Source organism: Lingula anatina, chromosome 1 (assembly GCF_051362555.1).
Source record: "Lingula anatina isolate TDL-2025a chromosome 1, LinAna3.0, whole genome shotgun sequence".
Taxonomy (NCBI): Eukaryota; Metazoa; Brachiopoda; class Lingulata; order Lingulida; family Lingulidae; genus Lingula; species Lingula anatina.
The window spans coordinates 57,457,521-57,484,885 of record NC_141767.1 but is presented as its reverse complement, the minus strand read 5'-3'; the positions used below and the strand labels follow the sequence as shown (position 1 = coordinate 57,484,885).

Sequence of the window (27,365 nt, the reverse complement as noted above, 5' to 3'; positions counted from 1 at the left end):
TCTAAGTTTTCTTTAATAAAGTAACATTTTTGTTAATTTTCAGGCAAGCTGATTCCTTTTCTGGAGACAGTGGTCATTCATGCTTCCATGCTGTCTATATTAGTTATAAGCGTGGAACGATATTACGCTATTTGCAAGCCGCTGCATGCTGATCAACGGTGCACAACAAGAAAGACAGGCAAGATTTTGGTAGGAATCTGGATTTGCGCCATCTCTGTGACCACGCCCTTCTTCGCTATAGCGAAAGAGCGAGATGCCTGGTTGGGTGATACCCCAGTAAAAGTATGTTCAACTTCGATCGATGAATACTGGAAGAAGATCTACATCGTCACTGTGAACGTGGTGCTCTACGCTACTCCTGGTCTGTTGTTGATTATCATCTACGCCATGATATGCCGAAGCCTGATGGCGGACAGAAAGAACGTGGTGGTTGGTACATGCAGAGTGGGTTCGGAGCGTAGAGAAAAAGTAATCAAGCAAAGACAACAGGTCGTTTACTTGCTGATATCTGTTATTCTGTTGTTTTTCTTTTGCACGCTTCCTTTCCGTGTGTTTTCGATGTGGTTGATTTTTTCCAGCCTAGAGGAGAAAGAGTCGATACCCTTTGAAGGAATGGTCAATCTCGTCTATTGCGTCAGAATTCTCTTTTATTTGAATAGTGCCGGAAATCCCATTCTCTACAATTTGATATCTACGAAATTTAGAAATGCTTTTCTAAGAGCCATCTCCCTCAGAAAAAGCCTAAGAAATGACATGTTATCACGACAGAATACTTTCTCTACCTATGAAGGATCCTTTAAACGGAGATTTAAATCCATGGGAGAACAAGACGCGTGTAATAGACTAAATAGTAATGTGCGGAACCCATTTCTAGCAAAGAGCAATTCGTATGAAGATAAAAACCGCGCGGTAAGAGTGTCGTGCCACACCCACTTGAAGGAAGGGGCACAACATGAGGCGGAATACGTTTTACTTCATTTTGTTCACGTGACGGGCGACTCAAATGTCTCACCAGTCAATTGTTCTGAAGACTTGGCGATTTCATTGTCAAGAGCAAAAGGGCAGGCGTAATATGATCGATCGTAAGGGCTTCCTACTATTCAATTACTTAGTTTTATGATTGATGAAACAAACAAATCGCGCTCAGTGATCATCTGTGGCGGTTGATCTACACCCCTTACTTGAATAATTGGCGCATTATGATGTGCAAGATGATGGAGAGTTATGTGCAGTTATCTCTTAACATCATGGCATAAACAAGGTAATTTAATCTGTACTGTAGGGGTTGCTGTGGATACATAAGCCTAGTTATTTACATGTAAGCCACATTACAAGCTGACGTTTCAAAACGGTTTCAAATTTGCATCTGATGTCGGTGGGAGTCGTTTACCTGGTGCTTACAATTAATTCATTCGGGGTAGTTAACTTTTTTGCCAAGTGTTTTTATATTTGATGTTTAATTTTGCCTTGTATTTAAAATTAAAAGTGAAAACATCTGTATACATATTTACCTCCAAAACAAGTTAAAATTATACCGCATTTTTGTGTGACTTCGGTTGTATTGTTGGTAAATTAAGTCATCATACACTTATGGATTTTTTTAATATATTAAAGGATTGCGTTAAGTAGGTATACAAAAGAACATACGATAAATGTGAGATACAAGTATTATAAAAGTCACATATGGTAGATATTCTTTTAGACTATTTCTCTATGATATATAATCTACCTTTGAGACTAGATGAGACTAATAAATGCGTTCTTCAGCTCAGCTAACGCATCGTAACGTACGCAGTGGCGGATTTAGAGAGGGAGTCAGCGGCTTCGCATCCGCGGACCCCCCTTCAAATAATCCTGGATCCGCTCCTGTTACGTACTGATTTTTTTTTTTACTCATAAGTGTGAAAAAAATCAAATCTCCAAAACGGGTTTATTTGGTAATAATCTTGATGTAATGTTAAAAGATTTGTAGATATACCTTGATGGTTATAAGGAAATTGAATTTTTTTCTACAAAATTTCATGTTTTACTGTAGTATGGTCAAGAGCGCAATGTGTTTTACCATAATCGTTTGTAACTATTTATATTGTACGGATGGATTCAACCCCGTTCCCAACCACGAGGAGTCTAAAAAAATTATACTGGTGCCCACATGTGCGAGCACGTGTGCATGTGTATGTAGGCCCCCTATGTGTGGTCTTCAATGGAGACTGGAAGAGGAGATAAAAGAGTAGGCCTAAGGAAGGTTTTAATCCGTCTTGATTTCCTTTAAAGACCAGTCATAATTTACACTCGTTTTTTTTTTTCAAATGAATGAGCTTATATGCTTACCAACCTTTATTATCAACAAGCCACATCCTGACAAGAAACTTATACACAGCATTACGTTTGGAATGGTGTTAGAATAACAGTAGGGGGACTACTGGAGTAACCATCTTGAGAAGACGTCTACAATATCTCAAAATGCTTTAGAGCAAACGAACAAGAGTATGGGTTCATGAAACTTATCATGGCGGGGTTTTATTTTAATATAGGCCCTACATGTAGTTGTCATTTGAATATGGAGGCTGAATGTCATTTGAATATGGAATACTCAAGGCTGTTTTTGTCCAGTGAGAAGTGACAAAAAGGGCCTGCCCACTGGTAATTTTGCTTAGAAAAGATGACACGTTTATCTTAAAAAAAGTAACCAGTTACCGCATTGAAGATGCCAAATTAATAAATAATAAAATATCATGTAAAACTGCACACTTCATCGAACGGCGGCCGTGGAAACTGTGGGTCCCAATCTAGGCTTTAAAACATACGGCTATTCTATATTTATTCATTACATCATTTCTTTGTATATTTCTGTTATGCATAATGTAAACACTGGTATTTTGTATGCAATATATAGAAACAATTTAAGGAAAAAAAAGAGCCCGGTATGCCTACCGTAGGGATATACTCTAAATTGAAATACAACGGGCGAACTGCAATGTGACTGGGTGCAATGGAGAGCAAATTCTACTCTCATGGAAATTGCAGTTATAATTGATAGTTCACAATTTTCTTGTTGTTAGTGGTAGCATACTTGTATTATAAGTTATTATCATTGACAATAAATATACTCCAAAGTTTTTCATGGTAAACCAAATATTACTTATCTTTTGATATCAACGGATACCTTCAACATCAAAAGACAAGCACATTCACCGAGGGAGAAGTACAGCATACTCAAGTTTGGACACGGGAGGGAAGTGTACTAATTGGGAATTGATTATTTTATATCTTATAACACCCCCATTAAATTTGCCGGGATCATTTCTTTTAAATAGCTGGAAAAGTGAAGATGACAAGAAAACCCTTCCTTAACATTTATATATAGCTGCAAAAACATAATACAAAAAAGAAAAAACTTTCTCTTTTCAAAATGCATTCGATGATTGGAATGAATTCAAGAATGAGTAAATAAAAAATAAATAAGTTGGTAAACAGAGTAAAAAATCTGTTCTCTTTTAAAATGTGATATTTAAGACATAGCGGTTTTATTTCAGGGTTGGCCGTTAACCCATAAAAATCAACAACGTTAAGGTTTTTTGTGGGTTAATTGTAAATTTTTAGACTTATCAAACCATTGTGCAATTCATTTTTTCCATTAAGAAAAAACGTCTTAATTAAAAATCTGTATTCTTCAACATTTGGGCAGGTTGCTCTCATTAACCAACTTCTGTTTGGTTTTAAGTAGTTTTTTTTATTATTATATCAAATTACACTCCATAATTTAAGATCAAAATCTAGAAGTTTGACAGTTTTTAAACTATTGAATCAGTCAGATGTTACAAATCACATTCAAAGATGGTCCACCACAAAAACAGAAGTCAATTTTGTGTCATGACAAAAAGCAAAAGACACAAAGATTTTCTTTTTGCTTAAGCATGGTCTTTCAAAAGATGTGCATCTGTACAAAGTTTTCTCTGTTCTTGAACACAGGCCCCCATGCCCCATTAGCAGGCTCCTCCTTCTCCTTGAGTTTTTCCTTCTGGTCATTCATGCCAGACTCGACTGGGGCTGCTTGATCCTCTGCCTTGGTGACCTTAATGGCCTTCTTTTCTTTTCCCATGGCTAGTTCATGCCTTGAAATATACAGAATAACAAAGAAAAATACTCCAAACACAAGAGTTTTTCTTTTAATATAATGTTTCAAGGGGAAAATGTGCAACATCTTTTTTTCTTTTTTATTTTTAAGATAAAAAAAATTAAGTAATTGGCAGACCTCAAGGTATAGTGTATGAGCATCTCACAGTTGTGACATTTTTTGATTTCTTCCTTTCAAGTAAAAACGTGGATGAAGGTGAAGAAAACTGAAAGTGTAGCTTGCAACTTCTTATCGTATTTAGACCATATGGAAAAAAAAAAAAAAAAAAAAAAAAACGTTCTGAAATCAGGCATAATCCTGAAAACCTTTAATTGAAAGGAAGAAATCAAAAAATAATATATTATATAAATTAATTTAATAGACATTCTTACTTATAAACTGGTTCTTGGACATCGATATCCTTCCCAGTTCTATGTTCAAGTATGGCTGACAGCACCATTATGTACAGGTTTGCCAATATCCTTGGTTACAATAAAAACAGCTATGTGGTTGGTAAAGATGATACGCATTTAACGTCCGTAGCCTGAAAAAATGGGAGTTTATTAGTATGGGTCATAACTTTTCATTACATGTTTGAAAATCAGAGAGAAAACAAAAACTTAAAGGGATAATAACTCTTCGTATGAGATTTATATTTCACAAGAGATTTTAACAAAAAAACAAACTTTCAAGAAAAAAAAAAAAACCGGGACTAACTATGAATGTAAAAATGGATTCATTAACCATTGGTAAGTATGGGAAAATTGTTGTTTACTCCAGGGAAATTCATTTTTTGGCCGAAACAAAGAGTTATTATCCCTTGAACTATATTAATGATGAGTCATTCGTCTTTTTCAACTGCTGATCAGTGCATGAGGACAAAGTTTATTTGGGGTTTTTAGAAGACAAAAAAATACAAATACGTCACCCCTGACTATGGTCACATGGGGATATTGTTATATCCCAAAATACATTTTAGTAGCAACTCAGTCTGGGGTAGCACTAAAACTCGTCAATTTAGCCAAATGCTAAAACTGACTCAAAATGGCTAAAGAAAAAAGGTCCGATTTGACTTGCTTTAGTCAAATTATGATCATTTTGATAACAAATTGACAAAAAAAAAAAATATATATATATATATATATATATATATATATATATATATATATATATATATATATATATATATATATATATTGCTAGCGCTACCCCCGTCAGAGGTAATTTGCAGCAATATGAAATACACAGCCTAAACAGTTTAACATATGACTTTTTTTCTCTAAGGCTGCTTCCTACAGGCTACATAATATAGATCTATACGGTCGTGTCGTCTTCACTTTTATTTGATAAACCCATAGGCATACCTATTGTGTATCCGTACCTTTTCGAATATCGTAAAACAAAAGAGCAATGTATTTTAGTTATTAAATAAACCCTTATTCCCAAAGTTATGTCTGGCTTAGCGACTAAGAGCTCAGTCAGAGTGCTATGGTCTGAAAGACCGATCACGTAATGTCACGCCATAACGGTCCAATTGACAAGAACTGCAAATAATCATCACCAAAGGTAATCCAGATTCTACAGGCAACTTACCTGATCCCTGGGGGAGAAAATCAGGAGGGAATTGTCCACAATATCAACAGAAGACGCGCTCACTCTAGTTCTCCAAGACGTTCACAGCTGTAAATAGCGTTGTGACCTGTTATCACGCAGCTGTCGGCTCCTGTTCACGTGCACAATATGTAGGTCATCAACAGGTCCATGCAATCGATAAGAAATTATCGTAGGCTACTTAATTCCCAGCAAAATTAAATATCCTTCCTTGATGATAGTTATATCTAAGAGAAATGTTATAGTATTTTGAAGAATTGTGATAGAACAGTATATAATATAATATATCATAAAAGTAAATGCATGAACTTTCACCAGTAATAGATTGTTCATGTAAAACCTGTTACTATTGGAGCACAATAATGCTGTTTGTGCATGGTGCAGTGCACGGTGCAAGCAAACTACGCCAAGCAATGCAGTCTGGGTTTGCGGCTGTGATGTCCATATCTGCAGTGAACCAGACCATTGTCCTAGATGCTAAGTGGTTCTTGTTGAGATAAAACGCAATATTTAATTAAGATCAGAAAAGTGAAGGCGAGTTATATATTTTTAATTTAGCTGAGAAAATAATAATAAATATTCGTGATTTTTTTTAAATCAGCCTACATATGCGTTCACAAACCTAGATGTGACTGCACGCGAGCTATACAAGTGAACAGATCTAATGTAGCTTGACTTTATGCGCGTGTTGTATCTTATATGTAGATCTTGCGTCATCAGTTATACACTTGAGTAAGTAGCCTACAGCACTCTGTATATAAAATAGAGATAAAAAAGGGTAGTCGCAAAACAATTAAAAACAGGAACAGCATATACTTTAATAAAATATTGTTGTCATTTTCAGAGTGTAAAGTATAGATCAGAAATCAGTAAAGTTGTGAAGGATTTATGTACATAGTTTAATTGATTGATTTGTTTTCAATGATGTAGGGGAGAGCGGGGTGGGTTGGAACGCGGGTAAGTTGGAACATTGGCTTTATTTCTTAAATCACAAGACCGATCATGTGCTCCTTCAGCATAAAATGTCCGGTAAACTTTTGGAAGTTTCGAAAATGCAATAAAAGTTTTATGCGAAAAAAACTTATTTTCGCCACTCGAAGTAAGTTTTCATATTTTTGACATGCATCGTGCTGTAAACTATCTTAACCCTTTCTTTGTGTAAAATTTAACATTTGTGTAACATTTCCTTTATGATAGGGCCTAATTCTTTATTGCTTAGAAGACCATGGGACGTCGTAATACAAGTCTCAGGTTTATCATTCTTAAGAAACACATACTTCTCTTCAGGATATGAAATCTCTTCTGTAACTGGAACATTAGACATAATAACGTTCGTTATTATGCCCAAGCTGGAACTGATGTTTAAGAATAGCCTCTGAAAATAACACTGGACTTTTTCTTCGTTACTTTTTATAAAAACCATGCACCAACATTCGCACGACCGAATCTGAAATATAACGTGTTTATTTTGTGTAAGGGGACGATCCGTACAAGAGGAAAAAAGACAAATATACCAGTTTAGTTATTAACAGCCGTTTAAAGGATTACCGAGTCACTTTCCGACAGCTCAGTCACACTCGTGGATACAGGTTGTGGAAAAAGACTGAGGAGCGGACTCCATCCCCAACCCCGTCTTTTAATGAAATTGTGTTATAGTTTGCAAAAAACAAGATACCAAGGTAACAAAAAAGAAAAAAAAATTCTACTACTACTACCCTACTACCCCTACTACGCCTTGGATTATGACTCCAAATTAATAATCAGTTTTTGAGCGGAGATATGATTACATTTAAAATCGAAGTGACCCTCCGTTGGAATAAAAGCAAAAATAGTGGTAGAAAAAGGTAAAATATTGGAAGATCCAGGACAACAAAATACCTTGAATCATGTCTTTGATTTTATTTAAAGCAAGCCAAGAAGAGATTAAAAAGCTATTCAAAGGTTCTTGTTTTCTTACCACTACTGGTAGATGGCATCTCAGTGGAATCATGGATGGTAAGTGCGTTGTGAGAAAAGTGTCAACGGAGCAGAAAGTATTTTATGTTGAAAAAAAAACGTAACTTGTCTCGTCAATTTTAGCACCAAATCTGAAAAGAAAATCAAGATTTCGTTTTACTTCAAGATGACTTATCTTTATATAGACTGACATACTATGATGTAGAATGATAGTGAATATAAAATGACTGGTGCTCCAGGATAACAGGCAGGACAGAGACTCCATGCTAATAACGTGCAAGCTTATGTTACAGATTATTAATTATAATAATAAGAGGAGATGAGAGACAAACTAGGTGCACCTTGGCACATTTGGTCTCGGACAGAGCATGAATGTGCAAGTGTATCACAACTAACACATTACTGCTGGCAAAGAATTCTCAGTACTGCCATGGACCGTCTCCGTCACCGATGATGACATTGCTGCCTGTGACTTCATCTTCTAATCTTCTTCTCATTAATTTTTATATCTTATGTCTTTGTCTATAATATATCAAGAAATAGAAATATTTTAATGGCAACATGCTGTAAGTCTAAGCTTAGCTTTTAAATCAATAGCAGACTTCATTGTGTTATATTTGCAATGAGTCCTCTACTGTGCGCAAGATACCTCATGGATATATTTAGCATTAAGATTTGATTAATCAGATAATTTCTTTAAGTTTGCATTTAGAAAACAGGATAGCAATGTAAATATTTGCGTAGCTTAGTTGGCCTTACCATGCAAGCTATGCCTTTTTCCATTAAGTCTCCAGTTACAATAAATCTAAAATATGTTTTAGGCCAATTCAGGAAAAAAGAAAAGAAATATTCTTTCCTCGTAGTGATGGACACGATAAGAACATCTATTACTCAAAAATTCAATGTTTCATACAACGCTGCGATCAAATGGCGTTTTAATGACATTGCTTCGCTGAGATGCATCTACAATAAGAACAAAAATACTTGGCATAAAAGACAGAACTTAAAAAACTAAAATTCAAAATGCATTTTCTATCGTCATAAAACCAATTCAACGTCCCCTTATATCATGTTTTTTACGGAGAGACCCCTGCTCAATGAAAATTCCATATCTGCATTCTTCTATTAACATTCGCACCTGTTTATCTGTTCAAATTGGCACAGTATTACCGGTTTGTTTTCGTGAGCTTTATCTTTCGTCGTCCGGACGACGAGGCCTTCATGAAAGCTAATCCAGCGTAAATAGGTCGGGAACTCAAAAGAAAGGCAGGGCTCGCGCGTGCAGTCACCTATGTCAGTAGTACCTTCGCTCGATAAGATAAACACCCAGCGTGTGCTGCATTAGATTGATTGTTTTAATCGCGAATTGTGTTGACACTTCTAGGTTGTAAATTAACAAGTGTGCAGTGATACAAAATAGTTCAGTAGCGCAGCCAGAATTGCGCCCCACTGTCAACATTCTCAGGCAGTGCAATGGGAAAGACGATTGTCGGTCAGCTTGAAAACGCACAGGGATTTTTAACTTGCATTGACTGAGCTAATGGTGAAATATATAGACCGCAGGTACAATAAGGTATGTAAAACAGGTGGATTTAGATTGCAATGTTTCCGATTTAGGAACAGTTTTTGATTTTCCAATTTGATAATTAGTGAACTTCACTAGGGATATTTATAATTTCATCAATGCACAAAACAATGTATGTAGTACTAGTAACAGAAGTTTTTTTCAATTTTTGAAGGTCACCATGCTTTGATTATGCAACGAATGATAATTCTGGACATTTTTTTCATAACATTCCCTAGATGTATAAAATGTAAGAAGACTTCTATTAACTTTAAAAGTTTATTTGCTTAAAATGCCAAATTAATTGGATTTAAATATAAAATTTGCTGTTCAAGTGGGTATATGAGTGTGCATAGATTATATGCTTTGGGAGTTACAATTTAAACCCCTTTTATCAAAACTGGTCGCTCAAATATGCAACGCTGATAACCTAGCAACGCGATCGTGGGAGAGCTTTAAATTAAAACATAAATCTGTCACGCAGAGAAGCCAGTGGGTTCACTGTTGCAAAACATATTATGCACATGAAACCAATACTTCCTAAGTGTCTTCAGTCACGTATTAAACACGACTCCAGTTTCAGATCCAATGTACTCCCATTTAGTATCATGATCGTGGTCTGTATTCATTGTGCACTTGTAAAACTGAGCTGGGGATCCGTTAAAAATACCTTTGAAATGTGAATGTAACACCTTTTATTGATAGAATTTATTGCAAATTGAAAGATAACTGAAACTGGAGTACTCCACCTGAAGGATTGCCAGCAGAGTTTTTATAGTTTGCCACCATTGCTTCACTGCCATTCTTAACGTGTGTGTAGGTACTGGTAAACGCAATACTCTCACAAAAATGTGCTTTGGCTTCCCCGTATAATCGATTTGCACCTTTTCTCTATTTTTCTTTTATTTGAAAATCTATAAAATCTAATTATTGCTTGGATGTGATTTTATTTCAGCTTCTAGATCGCGTCAAAAGCATGCAGGAGCTCTACGACATATTACCTGTCATTATGCAGAAAGGGCAAGAAGATGCCAGGAGCATGGCAAGTAATCGGAAGAGACTGGGTAAGAATTTTTTATTTAAATAAAGAGTGTGTTTACCTGTAGCTGGTTATACCAGCCACATTTACCGTAGTCAAGTTCAGAGGCATACTGCATTCCAAATCGAATTGTTCAGTTTCCTGAGCATTTAATTTTGAACCAGTTTAAAAAACCTACACGTCTCGCTTCTGTACATTTCTCACCGTTCACAATGGTGATATTGTAGTGTTTGTATGTTTAGCAGTCGACCTAAATGGTTAGAAAAGAAAACATGCATATTTATCTAACCACTTGATATCGATTTTAACAAAGATTTCATACAAATTATTTGAAAGGCGCTTTACAGAGCTCTTTCTTCCATGCGACAATGTTTTGCTACTTACCCAAATCGATTATGTGAGTAATGCAGTAAAAGCAAACCAGTGATTTTGTGCCTAAAATAATAGCTCCATTATTACACTAACTAGCAGCTATACCCTGGTCAATTGAAGTATTGTATTATATGTAAGACCTACTTCCCTGCTTTTGAAGACACTTCTTTAAGGCTTGGCCAGTAGAATATTTTGCAGCCTGTATCATTGTATTTGCTCGTTAGTTGCTATTTGTTTTATTTGAAGATCAAATAACGCCAAATCCCTTTCGCCTGAGTCTGTGGTGTGACCCTACATCGTGTTGTTTGCACTAGCAGCTGGATTTTTTTCTTTAACGTTGCAAAATATTTTGTCCAGATCACATAACAGTGTCGCAGACCAAGATCTTCCAGTAAAGGGCGGTGGAAGAGGGCAGCACTGCTACTTCAGCTGGATACCCCCTCCCGACACGTTGTTGCTGACATGTACTGGCACACAACAATTTTTGTACTGCTTTTCTTGAAAATAATAATAAAGAAAATACAGGAATTTTCTTTAAACAAAGAGAAAAGCTGAAAAATGTACAGACATAAAAACAAAATAGATGCACAAAATAGGTTATTTTGTCAATTTTGATGCAATTTTTACATGATGTTTAACACCAAAATTGACACCAAGTTTAAACGAAATTAACCTCATTCAAGTTAAATGGTAGCTATGGAAGTATATGTTTTGATGGCTGCTTCTCTCACGAAAATGCACCGATTGACTGTAGTCTAAGAGTGCATTCAGAACAGCAGACTCACACATCTGCGTATCAAATTTGGCAACCCACTTAAAAGCTTACCGATTGAGCACTGGATAGATTTGGGGATTGCGCAAGAAGCTTTCAAGTGGGTCGGCCATGTTTGATCTGCGGATCTGTTAGTTTGCTGTTCTGAATGTGCTCTAACATCTCACCATAACATCAATGCAAATTGGTACAAATAAATATTTTTCCACAGAAAATTTTAATATTTTACAAGATTTTAACCCATGGTTTCTTGAAATATAGGTCAAAGGTAAAATTTTTGGTCCAATTCCAAATTTCCACTGACTTCTGTTGTAACTTTTTTCAAAATTCCCTTGGTTAGGGAAATATTTAGCATTTAATTATCAAAATATGCTGTGAATAAGGAGGCAAGGTTTGCGTAGTGTCTTTAACCATTTTAATACAATATCAGGCCCGATTTTTCAACGATATTTTATAATAAGCCATACTTAGAAGTTTGCAATTAATTTGCATTTGAAATAATTTAGCTGTATAGATACATGTACATTTTAATCATTATTTGAACTTTTGGCAATATAACACTCACAGTCACTTCTGTTCTACCAGTATACCTTGTTGTCTATTTTAACAGAAACTGAGGCGATGAGAAGTTTTTGGCAAAATATGAAGAAATCCAGTGGTAGCACACAAACCCCAAGGCAACTGGTCTTACTTCGTAACCAACCACCAAACAAAAAGCAAGAAGTATTGCCAGAGAGAGAAGATCGGAATTTGTCCACACCCAAGTACTTCACTTCTATTAATACACGCCCAAAAGGGAAAACTAAGAGTCCCCCTATAGCAGCCCTAACCTCTGAACTCATCACTCTTCCACCTCTTATAGAGAATGGAGAAGCAGCGACAGGTCCTAGAAAGTCTAATTCGCATCGCAGTCTTGAGGACTGGAAACGGGAAGTTTTGAAGTGAGTGGTATAAAGTAGCACTTAACTGATTCACAAAATATAAATCATACATAGTTAGCGTTGTATTACTTTTCAAAGAATAAAATCAAAAGGCATATTAGGTCTGTTTTGTTTTTGACTTTTAAATTACAAAATCTACTACGATGATTGTATTAAAATAATTATAGATACATGTATATACCAATAAACGTTATACCATCTTATCTTTTCCAGACCAGTGGATGCTCGACCTGCCTACTCAATACCAGCACCCGAGTTCAAAATTAACATAGAACAGAACAATGAATTGAGAAATGAGAAAGACATTAATTTTAAGACAGGCCCCATGTTTTACAACCCAAAGTTTTATCCAAAAGCCACCTATGTTGTGAATCCAGAGTGGTTCTCTGAGCAGTCGAATGTGAGAAAAAAAAGAGGAGGCGGAGGAGGAACGCTTGGATGGGGTTGACTGATATTAAAAAAAAATTTTTTTAAGGTTGCCTTAACACCATAACGCCCATTGGAGTCCTGTATTATGAATTTATTTATAGGCATCTCTAAATGATGTTGATTAAAATATACATTACATATACTCCATATTTTTCATATGAAAGATTATTTGAAACCTTTTTCCTCTATACACACAAATGTATGGATTCGGATTACAGCCCTAGATATTTGTAATTAAAGAAATTCATACAAAATTTTGAAGTTAATTCTTTGTGTTAATACACTGTGTCTTCTTTATTGATAACATAAGAAAAATTAAAGATCGTTTAAACCTAACCAACATTTGGAATATTTGTCTTGATACTTATATAACACGGCATTGTTATACAATTTGTCTCTGTCTTTAAATTACATTCACAATCACGGAAGAGAACCCAAAATTATAATTTCACTGAATGTTGACACAAAAAGGACACAGTGGAGAATTCTTGGAGGAGAAGCAGGCTCTTTCCCTTACACTGCAGGACTGGCAAAAATGTGAATGCCTATATGTGGGCCAAATATGGGCATTGTGATATACATTGTAGATCTATCAGCACCAGGGCAGATTGTTGATGATGGCAGAAGAGGTTTTAAGAAATTGGTAGTCCTATTGTGGTGTATGAGAACATTCACAGGCATGCACCTGAGCACAAAATGAGCTTATTGTTGCATAGATAGCTTTCTTATGGATGCTTTCACATTAATCAACAGGCTTGCACACACTACATGTAGTGGCATTTTATGAGACTGGAGATAAACACTTCACAAGTGCAACCAATGTTACCATAGGTCTTCTCTGCCTTCTCTAACTGTCACATGTAGAAGGACACCTGTCCAAGTGTGATTACATCCACCCAAACAGTTATCTTCTTGGCTGCTGTGCTGTGCTGTGCCAGTTTGTTTGGGGGCGGGAAGAGGCAGGGTACTTACACAGGCGTACACAGCCTGATAGTCTCAAAATCCGCATTCTATAAAGCCAAAGAAGACCTCAGGTAGTGATTAAGGCTGGTGTGTTCTAACATAATCAGCAAACGATAAAAATGAACATGCTAAAATCAAACCCAATCAAACCCAACTTTTTTTGGAATGCGCTGCTTTGATAAAGATCTAATTCTTCAACAGAGATAGTTGTACATGTACCCTAAACGGTATCCTATTTGGGATTTTCACACAAAATCAAGTTTTCTTTAAAAATATTTTTTTCTCCTATATGTAAAAACTCAAGTGTCAGTGTTTGGCCCACCCCTGATGGAATAAATAAATATGACTTCGAGGCAGTTTCAAATGATGATAGTATACCTTAAAATAAATTTATCACTTATTTAACTATTCACCTGAATAGAAATTCAAAATAGTGAGCAGCCTCATTAAAGCAATCAAAAATTTAAACATTGAAATGTATTTCTAATGTTTATTGTTAACATTCCAAATTATTATTTTTATGTACTTTCAGTCACCAAAAGTTTAATCAAAAAAGAGGGGGGGGGGAATAAAATACAACTTAGGTAGCAACTGTGTAATAAATATGATATAACTTATATATATATATATATATATATATATATATATATATATATATATATATATATGTGATTTTGGTCTGTGTTCTTTTGACAAATATAGGAATGAAAAACACTGAGAAAGTTGGTGTTTCGCACCCCCTCCCCACCCCTATTCCCCTGCAAAAATTTGTCTCATTTAACACTCATGGTTCTCAATCTGACCTAGAACATGTTTTTCTCTTTTTAGGAAAGATGTTCTTTATCTGTTCTAGGACATTCTGAAGGACACAGTTCTTGAACTGTTCAATTCATTACAAAACAACATTAGAACTGTAAAAAATATACGCCAAATGTTCTAGAATTGATTGAGAACCGTAAGTGAACGTTAAATGAGACAAATTTATGAAGGGGTTATTTCGAATTGCACAGTTAATCATTTTGCCCACCAACTGCCATCTTAACTGTCCAAGAACATACAGTAAAAGTCCCATCCATGAAATTCAGAAACTTACTGGGTAGTTTTAGCGTCCAGATAAATTTACAAAAGTAATTCATGAAAGTATAAAAATTCCCTTTCCAAGTGTTCTGGATTGAATGGACAAACTCCCACCAGTGTCCAGAAACTAAAGGTGCCATAGTCCTCCCTGTCAAGAGGCAGCAATGTTCTCCCAAACTGATTTCAGGGTAGAGGCAACAGTGGTTTCCTGAGTTAAGATGCAACTAGACAGCAAAGCTGACAAATATACAGATACCATACAGGAAACATGGCAGCAAAGCTGTCAAATGTTCAGACATTACACAGAAAAAAAGTGCACAAAATAATGCTTTAAAATAGCATAAGCATTGTTACCTTCTTACATTATGTACTACAGGTAACATGGACATTGAAAAACTAGCAAGTGATTCAATTCCATGTGATATAAAAGCCACTGAAAATGCTAATGTGTGAAAAATGAAAAATTCACACATTAAAAACAAAATAATTATCATAAACTGATAATCTTAATTTCAAAAGAAACCTGCCACTTTACCAAAGACACTTGGTAAATTTATAGTAAACTAAAAATATTATTTGGAAGTTATGGGGCAATCCACACCAAACTTGTGCAAAAAAAAAAAAAAAAATGTATAATTACCATTAATGTAAACCTTTCATGCCAATTTTCAAAAGCAACCTGCCTCTTTATCAAACAAAGCCACTCAGTAAATTAAAAGTAAAACAAAGATAAGATTTGGCAGTTATGGGATGAACATCACCAAAATTGGAAAAAAAAAAAAAAAAAAAAAAACAGAATGATTAATGTAAATGTAAACCGATCATGCCAATTTATGAAAGCAACCTGCATCTTTACTAAACATAGCCACTCAGTAAATTTAAAGTAAAACAAATGTATGGTTTGGCAGTTAGGAGGCAAACGTCACCAAAACTGCAAAAAAAAATAAATAAATAAATAAATAAAAAAAAAATAATAATGATAATAAAATAATAATAATAATAAACAGAATAATTACCATAAATGTATACCAATCATGGCGATTTTCGAAAGCAAACTGCCATCTTACCAAAGAAAGTCTTTCAGTAAATTAAAGTATAACAAAAATATGGTTTGGAAGTTAGCAGAAGATAGCAACATTGAGAGCGATGACAAAGACAGACAGACCAATCAGAATATAAAAAAGTGATGTTCTACATATATATTTGGTACAAAAATTTGGACGGAACAAGTTAACCCTTTGCAGACAGCCCTATTACACCCGAGTTATGTTTAGGAATGATCGAAGAGCCAAAAAGATGGCTGGAATTACTTTTACTCTTGTATTTCAATCTATGAGGCAAAAAAAAAAAAACAAAAAAAAAAACACAATAATAATAATAAATAAATAAATAAATAAATAAAATGTTTTGCATTCCCCCATATGCAAGATCGCTCAAAACAGATGTTCTTAATTACAGAATCTAGAACTTAAATGCTTAGAGATGTGATAGATCTTTTCATAATCTAAAATTGTCTGTGCCTTGGGATTTTATTCTGGCTTGATATTAAACCCACCTAGGTGGGTTTAAAATCTGCCTAGGTAAGATTGTTATTCCAATATATATATATATATATATATATATATATATATATATATATATATATATATATATATTGGAATAACAATCTTACCAAGTAGCAAGTAAATATATATAATGTTGATGTTGGCACTATTAGAAACCACATAAGTACTATAGTAGTACACCCAAATGAAGCCCTTATTTGGTCATGCTTCTTCAACATACAACATTGGTCAAAAAGGTTGTCCCACCCTCATTTCCATGTACTTATATTTACAAATGATCACCTCACAGGTGTAAATTGTTATAAACGGTGGCTTTTATTCCAAATACCATTTTTAACATGATTAATGGTTCAGAAAATACAAAATAGTGGTGAAAATATGTACATTTTATACCATTTAGTCAAATTTATAACAGGTACCCCCTCAAATCCAATGTTTCACTGTGATTTCTACAGATGTAAAGAAATGTCTATTAAATTGAAAAGATGCCACCAAATGTCACCAAATTTCCACACAATTAACATTAGGGTGTGCTCGTTAAATGCCACATGCCTAATAGTGAGTGCAGCTACCGCGTACTGCAATTATCTCCTGTAGATGGCGCGACAAGCCTTCAACACGGATAACCATTCTGTTTTGTGGGATATTGTCCCATTCATTTTAAAGAGCGTGGCAGAATTGGTCCAGATTAGTTGGGAATTGGTTCTCCTCTGCAATGATCATTCCAATTAATGCCACAGGTGCTCAATAGGATTAATATTAGGACTCAAAGACGGTTGTCCCATCCTCAGAGCGCTTTCTGCAACAAATCGATTGCCAGACGAGAACTGTGAGCATGTGCGTTGTCACAATGAAGCTGGCAGCATCCCTGAAGTCACCTCTTGCAATTGGCGTGAGCTATCTATTGAGAATGTTACAGTAAAATGCCCAAGTTACGTTTTGTTCCAAAAGGAACAATGTACTAATACCATGGGCTTGGAATGTTCTCCAGATGAGGACTGATCTAACACCTCAGGCAATATTATCCTGCACACACCCTTCCAAGAGGCATTTTTCAACATGGCTGTGGATCCTCATTTGACCATCAATGGGGTACAAGAAATAACTTGATTCTGCATCAAAACCGACTTTCTTCCAGTGATGGATGGCTATGTTCAGATGCCTGTGGGATCAATGAACGTTGCATTCTTAGCTGATATCTCACTCCATCTTCAAGAACTGACTTATGGGTTAACTCAAGGCTTCATCATGACGACAAACTTGCTCACACTTCTCGCCTGACAAGTGATTTGCTGTAGAAACACAATGCTTTAAGGATGGCCCCACCATCTTTGATCCCTGATATTAACCTTACTAATCAACTGTGACATGAAATGGAGTGTGAACTGCAGAGGAGACCAATTCCATAAAAACGTGGACCATCTCCCCCAAGTTGTTTAAGAAGAATGGGACAATATCCCACAAAACAGAACTGTTACCCGTGCTGAAGGCTTGCTGTGCCATCTACAGGAGATAATTGCAGTACGTGGTAGCCGCACTTGCTATTAGGCATGTGACCTTTAACGAGCACACCCTAATGCTAATTGTGTGGAAATTTGGTGACATTTAATGGCCTCTTTTCAATTTAATAGATATTTCTTTACATCTGTTGAAATCACAGAGAAACATTGGATTTGAGGGGGTACCTGTTATAAATTTTACTTAATGGTATAAAATTTGTATATTTTCACCACTATTTTATATTTTTTGAACCCTTAATCGTGTTAGACACGGTATCTGGAATAAAAAGCACTATTTCTAACAATTTACGGCTGTGAGGTGATTATTTGTAAATAACAGTACATGGAAATGGGGGTGGGACAACTTTTTTGACCAATGTTGTATATTCTATATTCTTTATTCATCTCACATCTCTGGCATTTACTGCTTGCCTTTTTTTCAGTGGTAAAAATATCATGATCATCAACATTATCAGCATTCAGAGAGCCAGTCCGTAGTGTTGTGAATACCTTGGTAATCTGGGCAGACTTTCAGATTTTCCATCTGGAAGTCTTTACTAGTAACTCCACAAACATTTAAGTTTTCACTACATGCACCATCACCATCAGTGTCATCAAGGTCACTTTGGGAAGTCCTGGTTTGAGTGATATGCCACTTTATGTACAGTCCATAATCACTGACTAAATTTTGTTCAAATTCAAGAGATTCTTCTTTTGAAGACAATTCCCAACTGTCCCCTTCATCTGGTTCTCCAGGTAAAAGGGGTAGGTTGTCAGGACTTTTACCTGAGAAATCAACACCACCCAGGAGAGCATAACCGGAGGCTGGAGATTTTGGTCTTTTCTTTGCTGCTTGAACACAGCAATCCGGAAATTTAAATTGTTTCTCACTGTTAATGGCATCTGGCACTAAACAAAGCCTCCTAGAGGCATGATAGAGGAATAATAATTCTCTACAATTTTTGCATTTACATGTATCTCCACTGAGGCTTTCAATATTTTCTTTAAATTTTTCACCTTGCAATGTACCTTCACTGAGTTCAATGATTCTTGAAGAGCTCGTCTGTGTATATGTTTGGTTTTGCAGCTGTCCTGCTCTTGGGCAAATCTGGTCATATGATGACTGAGCAGTGCTGATACCTGTACTATGTGAACTGTCATCATCTTGACCAGTAAGAATGCCACTGTCTTGGCTACCCTGTACAGTAACTGGATCCTCAGCTGGCATCTACTCATACACAGAAAGAATTAAAAACTCTATTTACAGAAAAATAATGTTTGAAATTTTCATTGGTTGAAATTAATCATTGAATCAGTTTCTTTCTTTATTAACTCTCATGAGTGGTTGACTGTACAGCTGGCAATAATGCAAAGAAGTCTAAATTGATATGTTTATCAAATATAATATTCAATTATGTATTAACTTAACAACATTTCTCATGATTTAGAAATCATTATAGCCTAGGTATACATTTCTTTACTAAAAAATATTTATTTTCATTACAAATGCATTAATGCAAAGCAAGTGGAAATCAGTAGAAGTAGAACCTACCAATAGATATCTGTTACCAACTGTGCTTCTATCCATATTTTCAAGATTTTCCTAAAAAAAAAATTATACACAAACTACACAATTAATCTGACTATGCTGCTCCTATGCTTATGGCAGAGAAACCAAAAAATATATTCTTACTCCCAAATCACATCTATTATGTACATGTTGTCTGAGGACTAACAGATCAGTGATTTCAGTAAAAATGAATCCATAACCACATTTCTTAGTTTGCATAATTGTCAAGGTATCCCACCCTCTACCCCCTAAACAGGGCATGTGCCGGTACATGTGCATAATAAGACTATGATTACCTGTTGTTCAATGTCTGGCGGAAGCTCTATCAATATAACCTTTCTAGTCTTCCTGCAATTTTAACATAAATCCAAAATGTGAGTTACTAGCAATTCTGAAGTACTGTACTATAGTCTTTAGTTATAACACCCTCCTTCAAAAAAAAAAAATTGTATTAAGCCCACCTATGTTCATAAACTTTATATCTAAATTTATACAAAACTTTTCATTATTAGTATACGTAATATATAAATACTTCTTTTACAGACATGGGCTACACAAATGAAATTTGTCAATGCTTTCAATATTCTGTGACTCAACTAACCTCCAAACCTTGTAACCAGTGTAACCAGTCAAAATTATTAGAAAGAAGCCAACAAAGCCCCCCAAAACAGGAGCAATAACAGCAACCAAGATCCCAGCCTCTATGTTGCTACTGTCTTCAGCACTCTTTGGCACTAAAATAATGATAACATTTATAAGCTATGAGTATATTCATATAAACAGTGTTTTTGTATTATCTTTTTATAAGGCAAGCATGTCTTTCTTTTTCTAATCATAAACAGCTGTTAAGACTCATTCCCATCGAAAATATAATTCTACTCAGATCGATACAACTGTGCAGAGACTCTCACTGAATGCATTTATTTAAACAGATTAACACACCTCCTCTTGTTTCCAACATCCTCATATAATCACCAGGTGTATTCTACTCAATGCCAAGAGGTGTGTTAAAGGGAAGGGGCCCTTAGGCTTCGTTCACATGGAAAGTCTATTTTCTAAAAATGTATTTTCTATTCGCGGTATCTTATGATCATGGTCTGTGCCCTGAATATCCCGCGGCGTAATTACTGGCAGCGCGAGCCAGTTACTTATACAAAGCTGTAATTAATTCTTGGCTGTGCCCACATTCTATAAAATCTCATCCTCCGTTGCCACATCGCTTGCCATCGGATCATGACGGTTGCACTCGTATCTGTCGTGTGTATAGCTTCTTCATCTTCTTCGTCTTGTTGTTGCACAAAATCAACAAACACATTTTTCAAAGCAACCGCGACCGCCATTAACTTTCTAACTTCCTACTGCGCATGCGTCAAGGTATCAGAATCTCCTCTGAGCACAGCCGAGAATTAATTACAGCTTTGGAAGTAACTGGCTCGCGCTGCCAGTAATTACGCCACCGGATATTCAGGGCACAGACCATGATCACAAGATATACTGCGAATAGAAAATAGATTTTTTGAAAATAGACTTTTCATGTGAACGAAGCCTTAGACTGTTAAAATTGTATGACTACATTTTGTATGAAATCATTGCAGTCAAATAAAAATAAAATAAAATAAAATAAAATCAAGGGTTTAAAACAGTTTACCAAATGCTGAGACAGATACTTTGAACTGTTTCCTGTACAGGTATCTTCTGTAGCTACATGTATAGACACAGAAAGAGATGTATATTGTCAATTGTTCAAAATATTGTATTCAATCTATTTTCCATTAGAGTCTGAAAAACCCAAATTTTGGCAGCAAATCTTCTTGACTTTGTTTTCAGTATTCTTTTCAATGACAACATGCAGTGTATATGCATGCACTGAAATGAGGCATGCTTTTCATTCAAAAGCATAAGTACCTGTGAAATTAGTCCAGAATTCCAATGACTTTGGTTCACTCCAGTACAGTCCCCCTCTCGGTTTTACCATGACCTTCACATTGTAATGGTGATTGGGGTCAAGGTCGGATAAACGCAAGGTCAACATGTTACTAATGGATACAAAAGTCTTATTCTGAAAAGTAAAGTACAAAAGTAAAAATCATTGCCTTTTTATTTTTTTACCTTTGGTGGAGGGAAAAAATCAATACGTACTGTACACAGAAGTTCTGTCATATTCTTGTCAAGTTGGGAAGATCAGTGATTTACTTATCTACAGGTCTATAAGCAATAATTGCCATAAATGACTTCATGCTGTAGGTTTATGCCATCATTAAATTAATAACTTATATCACAGTACAATCGTAAAATGTACTTGCAAGGATAGCAACATTCACTGTAAACTGTGAACACTTTGTCCAGCTTTAAACTGGGTGTCTCACGGTTAAAGACAGGTTCTTTTTTCAACCATGAACAATTCATAAAGAAGTAATGCCCTCTCAATCTTGTTCTTACAAAGACTTGAGGGGACTTGCCATTTGCAGTTTATATTGGGGTGTAATATTTTTATGATCACACTATAAAATAGCAATTTAAGTCATAAATTTGGGAATTGCAATCGCAAAGCTGCAGCTTGAAGTATTAAACAGTAACTTTGTTTATAAAGTCTGATTTTGGTCATCAGGCATTTTGGTCATCAGGCATCTTTTTACAACCTTTCAACCATACCTAGCAACTATTAGCAGAGCTAAAAGCAGGTGGGTGCCACTCTTCAGTTAAGATTGGTAAAAATACAGGTACACATACATCTATCTATGTATGGCCTGTTTCAATAGACCATGTAATGACAACAATAAACCCATCATATACTTTAAATCTTATCCCGTTGTCAGGCCTTCTACCAATGTTAAACATGTACTGTATGGTGATTGAGTTTCACATAATAAGGTCACATGCTGTACCTGATGAAACAGAGTACAGACAAAAACAATTAAGTCAGCCCATACATACTGGAAACAAATTATTCCTCATCTTTGTCAGCCCAGCAATCAAGAAATGCAGGCATGCTCAAGGCTACAAAGATTATTCTATGTATTTAGCTAGAAGCTAGGCACACAATATATGACCTGTATAACAAAAATTCATTTTTTAGAAACTAAACACTTTTACATCACTTTTTATTGGCTAGAAAAACTATATCCAAAACCATATTGACAAAACATGCAAGGGTAAAAATGAAAGAATTAAAAGTAGAAAACAGTTTTAGAAAACAGTTATATACTAGATAATAATGTCCTCAACAATCTTAGAAAGGGTATTTATTCCTTGGTGAGTACAGGAAAAAATATATATATTTTTGCTATATGAAGGTTTAGCGCCCACTGCATGTATTTAGGAGTTGCTGGTGCCTGCTGTCTTAAAACTTCAAGCTCACCCAGTATTGCTTATCATTCACACCACTCCACTGAACTAAGAACTGGAATCCCCCACTTTGATTCCTAATCCATTCCATGTCCTCAGACAGGCGCAAGGCCCAGGTGAGGAGGGCTGTTGTATTGTTTAACACTTCACATGTCAAGTTATGGACAGGCTCAGATTTCACTGTAAAAAAAAAAAAAAAAAAAAAAAGAAAATTATAAATTGTTTATAATTTTGCTCCATGTGTATCAGGTTTGACAATAATATTATGTCTTGTCCTACAAGTTTCATTTTTTTATTGATCTATTAATATCAGCAATTTTGATATCTGTGTTACATAATCGAAATAGTTGAGAAACAAATGATATGAAATACAATATGGCCATTACTCAATAGATGTGAATAAGATAGATAAATCATATTTCCCAAAGCAAAGGACCATATTTTAAATGGTTAACTTTAATTTTAAGATATTAAAGATTAACAAGGCTCCTGGTATTGAGTAGAATACAGAAAAGCTGGTGATTACGCAAGTACATAAAAAACAAGAGGTGGCATCTTCATCTTTTAAAAAGATTGCAATAATTTAGAGTCACTGTGGAGTTGGGTTGATTAATTGAATATTGGGAATGAGGCCTCAGTAATACCAGTACCTATGTGAAACCCCACTTCAACAGTTTTGGTAAATGTTTTGGTTCCCAGGCTATTGTTAGCTCGCACAGATAAATGGATAGGCACCTGGCTGTAGTATGAATCTACACCATCGTTTTTTTTCCAGGTACAGCTGTATTGTTGCCTACATGTGTGTTCATTTTCAACTTCATGTGGGCAAATATACTGTGTACTGAAACATAAAATTTTGAAAATTTATCAAGAACTACTGAAATAAAAAAAAAAGAGAAATGTGAAATATAATACATGCCAGTTAAGCATGCATCACATAAATGTGATCAGATGTAATATAATATTTACTAGTTATATTACATGTACATGTAGTCATATATATCTCTAATATAGTTAAATGGCCCACCTGGCATCTCGTGACCACGACATTATAACAGTAGTTGTCACCATAGAGTCCATATCTATGTAACATGTCAACTTGTCCTCATTATAGGAGACACAGTGAAGACGGGAATCTAGGCTCCTTAGGTTATCTTAAATAAACATACATCAATTTTATAACGTCTTATACTGGTTTAAAACGTTTTTCATATATCACCATCCATTAGAAAAATCAATCTACAAAAAGAAACATTTTGCCACTGTGAAAAGTGGTGGAAATGAAAACAATCTATGATTTTCTTAATAGATTAAAATGTTAGGATTTTAATTGGAAAAAAGTGAGACATAAATGTACATACATCCTACTGTGACATACTGCTGCCCAATGATGTCAGTTCCTGCTCTGCAAGAGTATATCATCCCTCCATCCTTACACTGAATATTGTGAATGAACAGTGTGGAGCAGGAAGAATTATCTCTCCTGGTGGTGCTTAGATTGGTGTTTGCTATAGGGTTGCCTCGTTGTTCAAATTCAATGTCTGTTGATTTGTACATGTAAATATCATTCAGGCAGCAGGTGAGGTTAGCTGTAGTTCCAGAGGCAACAGTGGGATCATTTGGTAACATTACTAGAATAACAATGTCACAAATTAGAGTTGCATTTCAAACTTTAATATCAAAATATACTTGATTAATTAAATGCTAACAAAATATACTTTATTGATTAATTGCTAAAGAGATTGAAGACAGGTACGTGTATGTATGATATTTTATAAAATGCTTGGTCTAGTCTAAGATCTAATACGTTTATTAGATCTTAGGTCTAGTACTCAAAGGCACACAATGTGCATTAAACACTAAATCTCTACCAGTATACTTGTATATAGCAAAAACATTTATAATTTTCCTTGATATTTCAGCATGTTTCTCTTTATTACCAAGGTACAATCTCTTAAACTGTTCACAGAAATATGATCCATAAACCCGTTTTTATTTTAAGTATCTATTTTTGAGTCACAATCATAATGGAAATGATAAAGGAGTAGTTGAATCTTAAATTTCACTCATAATGGAAAGGTAAGGGAGTAAAAACAGGTTCATTTAATTGGGGGCGTCTCGACAATCCAAAAGTTCATTGGTCTGAAAAATCATTTGTAAACTACCGGTATACCCTTTATTCATGCATTAATTCCGACTATTGAACCTTCTGACTATTGCTGTGGTCCCATTTAATTTGTCATTGAACTAATTGAACAACTACAAATTAAATAAAATACTAATTTATATATATTACCTAGACACTAAGTCTTTCAGAATAAAAACTAACCTCCAATATGTCTCGCAATTGAGGAAGCCAACATAAAAACAAGAAGGAAATGGATAGTTGTTCCCCAATGTCTTCCTGCCATAATGTGTTATCTCTCTCTCATACTGTTGAACCACTTCAATCTCACAGATGTCCTTAAATAATGATTTAAAATTTGTATATTCAATTAAAAAATCAATCAAGCCAACGTTTGGCATCTTTTTTTAAGTTCAAAGTAATATACCCCAGTATGTAGCAAAACTGTGCTATAAATCAAGCTAAAAGAAATTTAAACTTAATGAACAATTCTGGAAAGAGTACACAGTTTACATCAAATACTATGTGGTCTTTTTCCTCCTATCATAAATTGTTCAGAACATGATCAATATATTTCATCAAACACGCTGAGTCTATATTCCACTGTTAAGCATAATAGTTACATTTTAATATCTATACCAAGTCGACTTAGTAACTGTAACAATGAAGGTTCCCTACCTTGCATTCCTAACTGATAAGGAACTATACCCTGTGGGGTGTTGATAATGTCACAGCATACTTGTACTGATCAAACCTCCTCAAAGGTCATAAACACAGAATTTTGCCAAATCAGTTCACATCCTCCTACATCCGCAATCATTTAGTACCCAGGAATGTGTCACAATCCATTCAATGAGACAAACTGCCTGGTGTATATCAAGAAGGACCTGGTTTTAAAAGTGAAAGAACAATACTGTACAGTGCTAGTCATGAGTGGAATTTTGTATTTAACTTCCTCTTTGTCAGCCCAGTTAAAATTATAAAAGCCTCCCACCCCATTTGAACCACACAGCTAAAGACCAAACACATCCTTTATTATACGACTTAAAGGTTTTCAGTAAGAATAATAAACATCTTACCTATTGTACCTGTCAATTTAAGTTGGAACTGTCAAATCCATGTCAATGAATATATTTTATCACCTCTTTTTGATGTCAAAAGATTCTGGGACTTCATTCTACTTCTATAAATGTAAAAATCATTATCTACTGTAAGCACAAGGACTTGGAATGAAAAAGCAAAACTGCAGATGCTGAAAGCCTGTGCTCTTTTATATAAATATTTGTCAGCTAGCTGTATACTCAATGACCTACTTTTTAAATTATATTTACACAGGCAGATCTAGGATTTTATTAATATAAGGTAGCACAAAAGAAGTGAAGGGACGAAGGGAGCACACTTAAAAAAAGGTGACCTTCCCCTTCACTATAGACCAAACTAGGATCATACATGTACCTTTTTCTTCTATACTACAATCTGAAGCTGCTACCCAGAACTGTACATGTACTCAGTAAAACAATGCATTATGATAGCTGAATAAATATAAATTACAAGATTTAGTGCATTTACAGTGACAACAATCAGAAAAATAAGTAGCATTATTTAGCATGAGCAGCATTTGAGTGCGGTCTTTTGAGCAGAAAAAAACTTCAAATAGTTGCATTTCATTATTGACTTTCACTTTTGATTCAAGGAATTATGATTCATTCTACTTACATGTATGAGGAAAACAGTTAAGCAAAGTGTTCATACAAATGTAGTGATAGGTAAGTCTATACATGGTCCAGCTTAAGCCAAATTAAGTTACACATATCTATGTTAAGTAATGCTGAAGCAGAGATTTGATAAGAAATTAAAATGAGTTTTGTAACATCACATGACATGAATATGCTATGATTCATTTGGCATCCATTTGTTATAAAAAACAATCACCAAAATGTAAGTATACAGGATACAAATATACAGTAATATAGAGCACTAGGACAATGATTTTTTCAAATTACTGAAATTCAGAAGTTGATGTAAGTTTATTGTTATAGTGATTTTTATTTTTATATACCATTTCATATAATATGACTGATCAATACCCAGTACAGTTTACATTAAATTAGATTGAACATAGATAGGTGACAGTATGAAGACAAGATGGGGACAGTGGACAGAAGCAGTGTGGACAGGATAACCTAAATAAGATATACTTCCTGTCAGGAGGTATGGGGACCCTCAGGGGATCCCTACCTCCAGATGGGTGTGTCCTTAACTCAGGTACTAACCAACAGAATCGAAGGTAGAAGTAGATGACATTGATTTGTAGGGTGGCTGGGATAAGAGGGTATTTAAGAGGGAGAAAATACACAGCTGATAGCTAATACACACAGGATACATAGAGAAAACAGCAGAGACAGTAGTGGTAGAGGGAG

General features: G+C 35.1%; 3 protein-coding genes and 1 long non-coding RNA gene across 4 annotated transcripts in view; 2 read left to right on the top strand and 2 right to left on the bottom strand.

Moving 5' to 3' along the window:
- LOC106178043 (QRFP-like peptide receptor) overlaps window positions 1-3,889 on the top strand; it is a 28,334-nt gene extending 24,445 nt beyond the window's left edge. Inside the window, exon 3 of the mRNA XM_087001463.1 lies at window positions 44-3,889. Within this exon, the coding sequence (XP_086857589.1) occupies window positions 44-1,071 (1,028 nt within the window). The 3' untranslated portion in view covers window positions 1,072-3,889. The remainder of the gene's footprint in view (window positions 1-43) is intronic.
- On the bottom strand, window positions 3,708-5,895 carry LOC147764819 (uncharacterized). The gene is made up of 3 exons (XR_015331984.1): window positions 5,711-5,895; window positions 4,510-4,661; window positions 3,708-4,115 (listed from the first exon to the last, which is right to left on the bottom strand). It is a non-coding gene; the product is annotated as an uncharacterized LOC147764819 (long non-coding RNA).
- Window positions 5,896-8,931: 3,036 nt separating this feature from the next.
- LOC106178028 (uncharacterized) lies at window positions 8,932-13,137 on the top strand. Its single transcript, XM_013561024.2, has 4 exons — window positions 8,932-9,257; window positions 10,204-10,312; window positions 12,042-12,372; window positions 12,586-13,137. Exons 1-4 carry the CDS (start codon window positions 9,225-9,227, stop codon window positions 12,818-12,820), a joined length of 708 nt encoding a protein of 235 aa, XP_013416478.1. The 5' UTR covers window positions 8,932-9,224; the 3' UTR covers window positions 12,821-13,137.
- Window positions 13,138-18,182: 5,045 nt separating this feature from the next.
- Window positions 18,183-26,789, bottom strand: LOC106178042 (uncharacterized). The gene is made up of 12 exons (XM_013561042.2): window positions 26,025-26,789; window positions 25,624-25,832; window positions 25,150-25,283; window positions 24,182-24,451; window positions 23,848-23,974; window positions 23,471-23,661; window positions 22,834-23,000; window positions 21,381-21,534; window positions 20,077-20,209; window positions 19,772-19,823; window positions 19,458-19,508; window positions 18,183-19,133 (listed from the first exon to the last, which is right to left on the bottom strand). The coding sequence occupies exons 3-12, from the start codon at window positions 25,229-25,231 to the stop codon at window positions 18,378-18,380; spliced, it is 1,983 nt and encodes a 660-aa protein (XP_013416496.2). The 5' UTR covers window positions 25,232-25,283; window positions 25,624-25,832; window positions 26,025-26,789; the 3' UTR covers window positions 18,183-18,377.
- Between the last annotated feature and the right edge of the window lie 576 nt (window positions 26,790-27,365).

Coding starts and splice junctions, on each gene's coding strand:
- LOC106178028 (XM_013561024.2), top strand. CDS start 9,225: ATGGTGAAATATATAGACCGCAGGTACAATAAG. Junction 10,313..12,041: donor AAGTAATCGGAAGAGACTGG/GTAAGAATTTTT, acceptor CTATTTTAACAG/AAACTGAGGCGATGAGAAGT. Junction 12,373..12,585: donor TGGAAACGGGAAGTTTTGAA/GTGAGTGGTATA, acceptor TATCTTTTCCAG/ACCAGTGGATGCTCGACCTG.
- LOC106178042 (XM_013561042.2), bottom strand. CDS start 25,231: ATGGCAGGAAGACATTGGGGAACAACTATCCATTTCCTTCTTGTTTTT. Junction 23,001..23,470: donor TGAAGTGGGGTTTCACATAG/GTACTGGTATTA, acceptor TTTTTTTTACAG/TGAAATCTGAGCCTGTCCAT. Junction 19,824..20,076: donor ACTGGTTACAAGGTTTGGAG/GTTAGTTGAGTC, acceptor TTAAAATTGCAG/GAAGACTAGAAAGGTTATAT.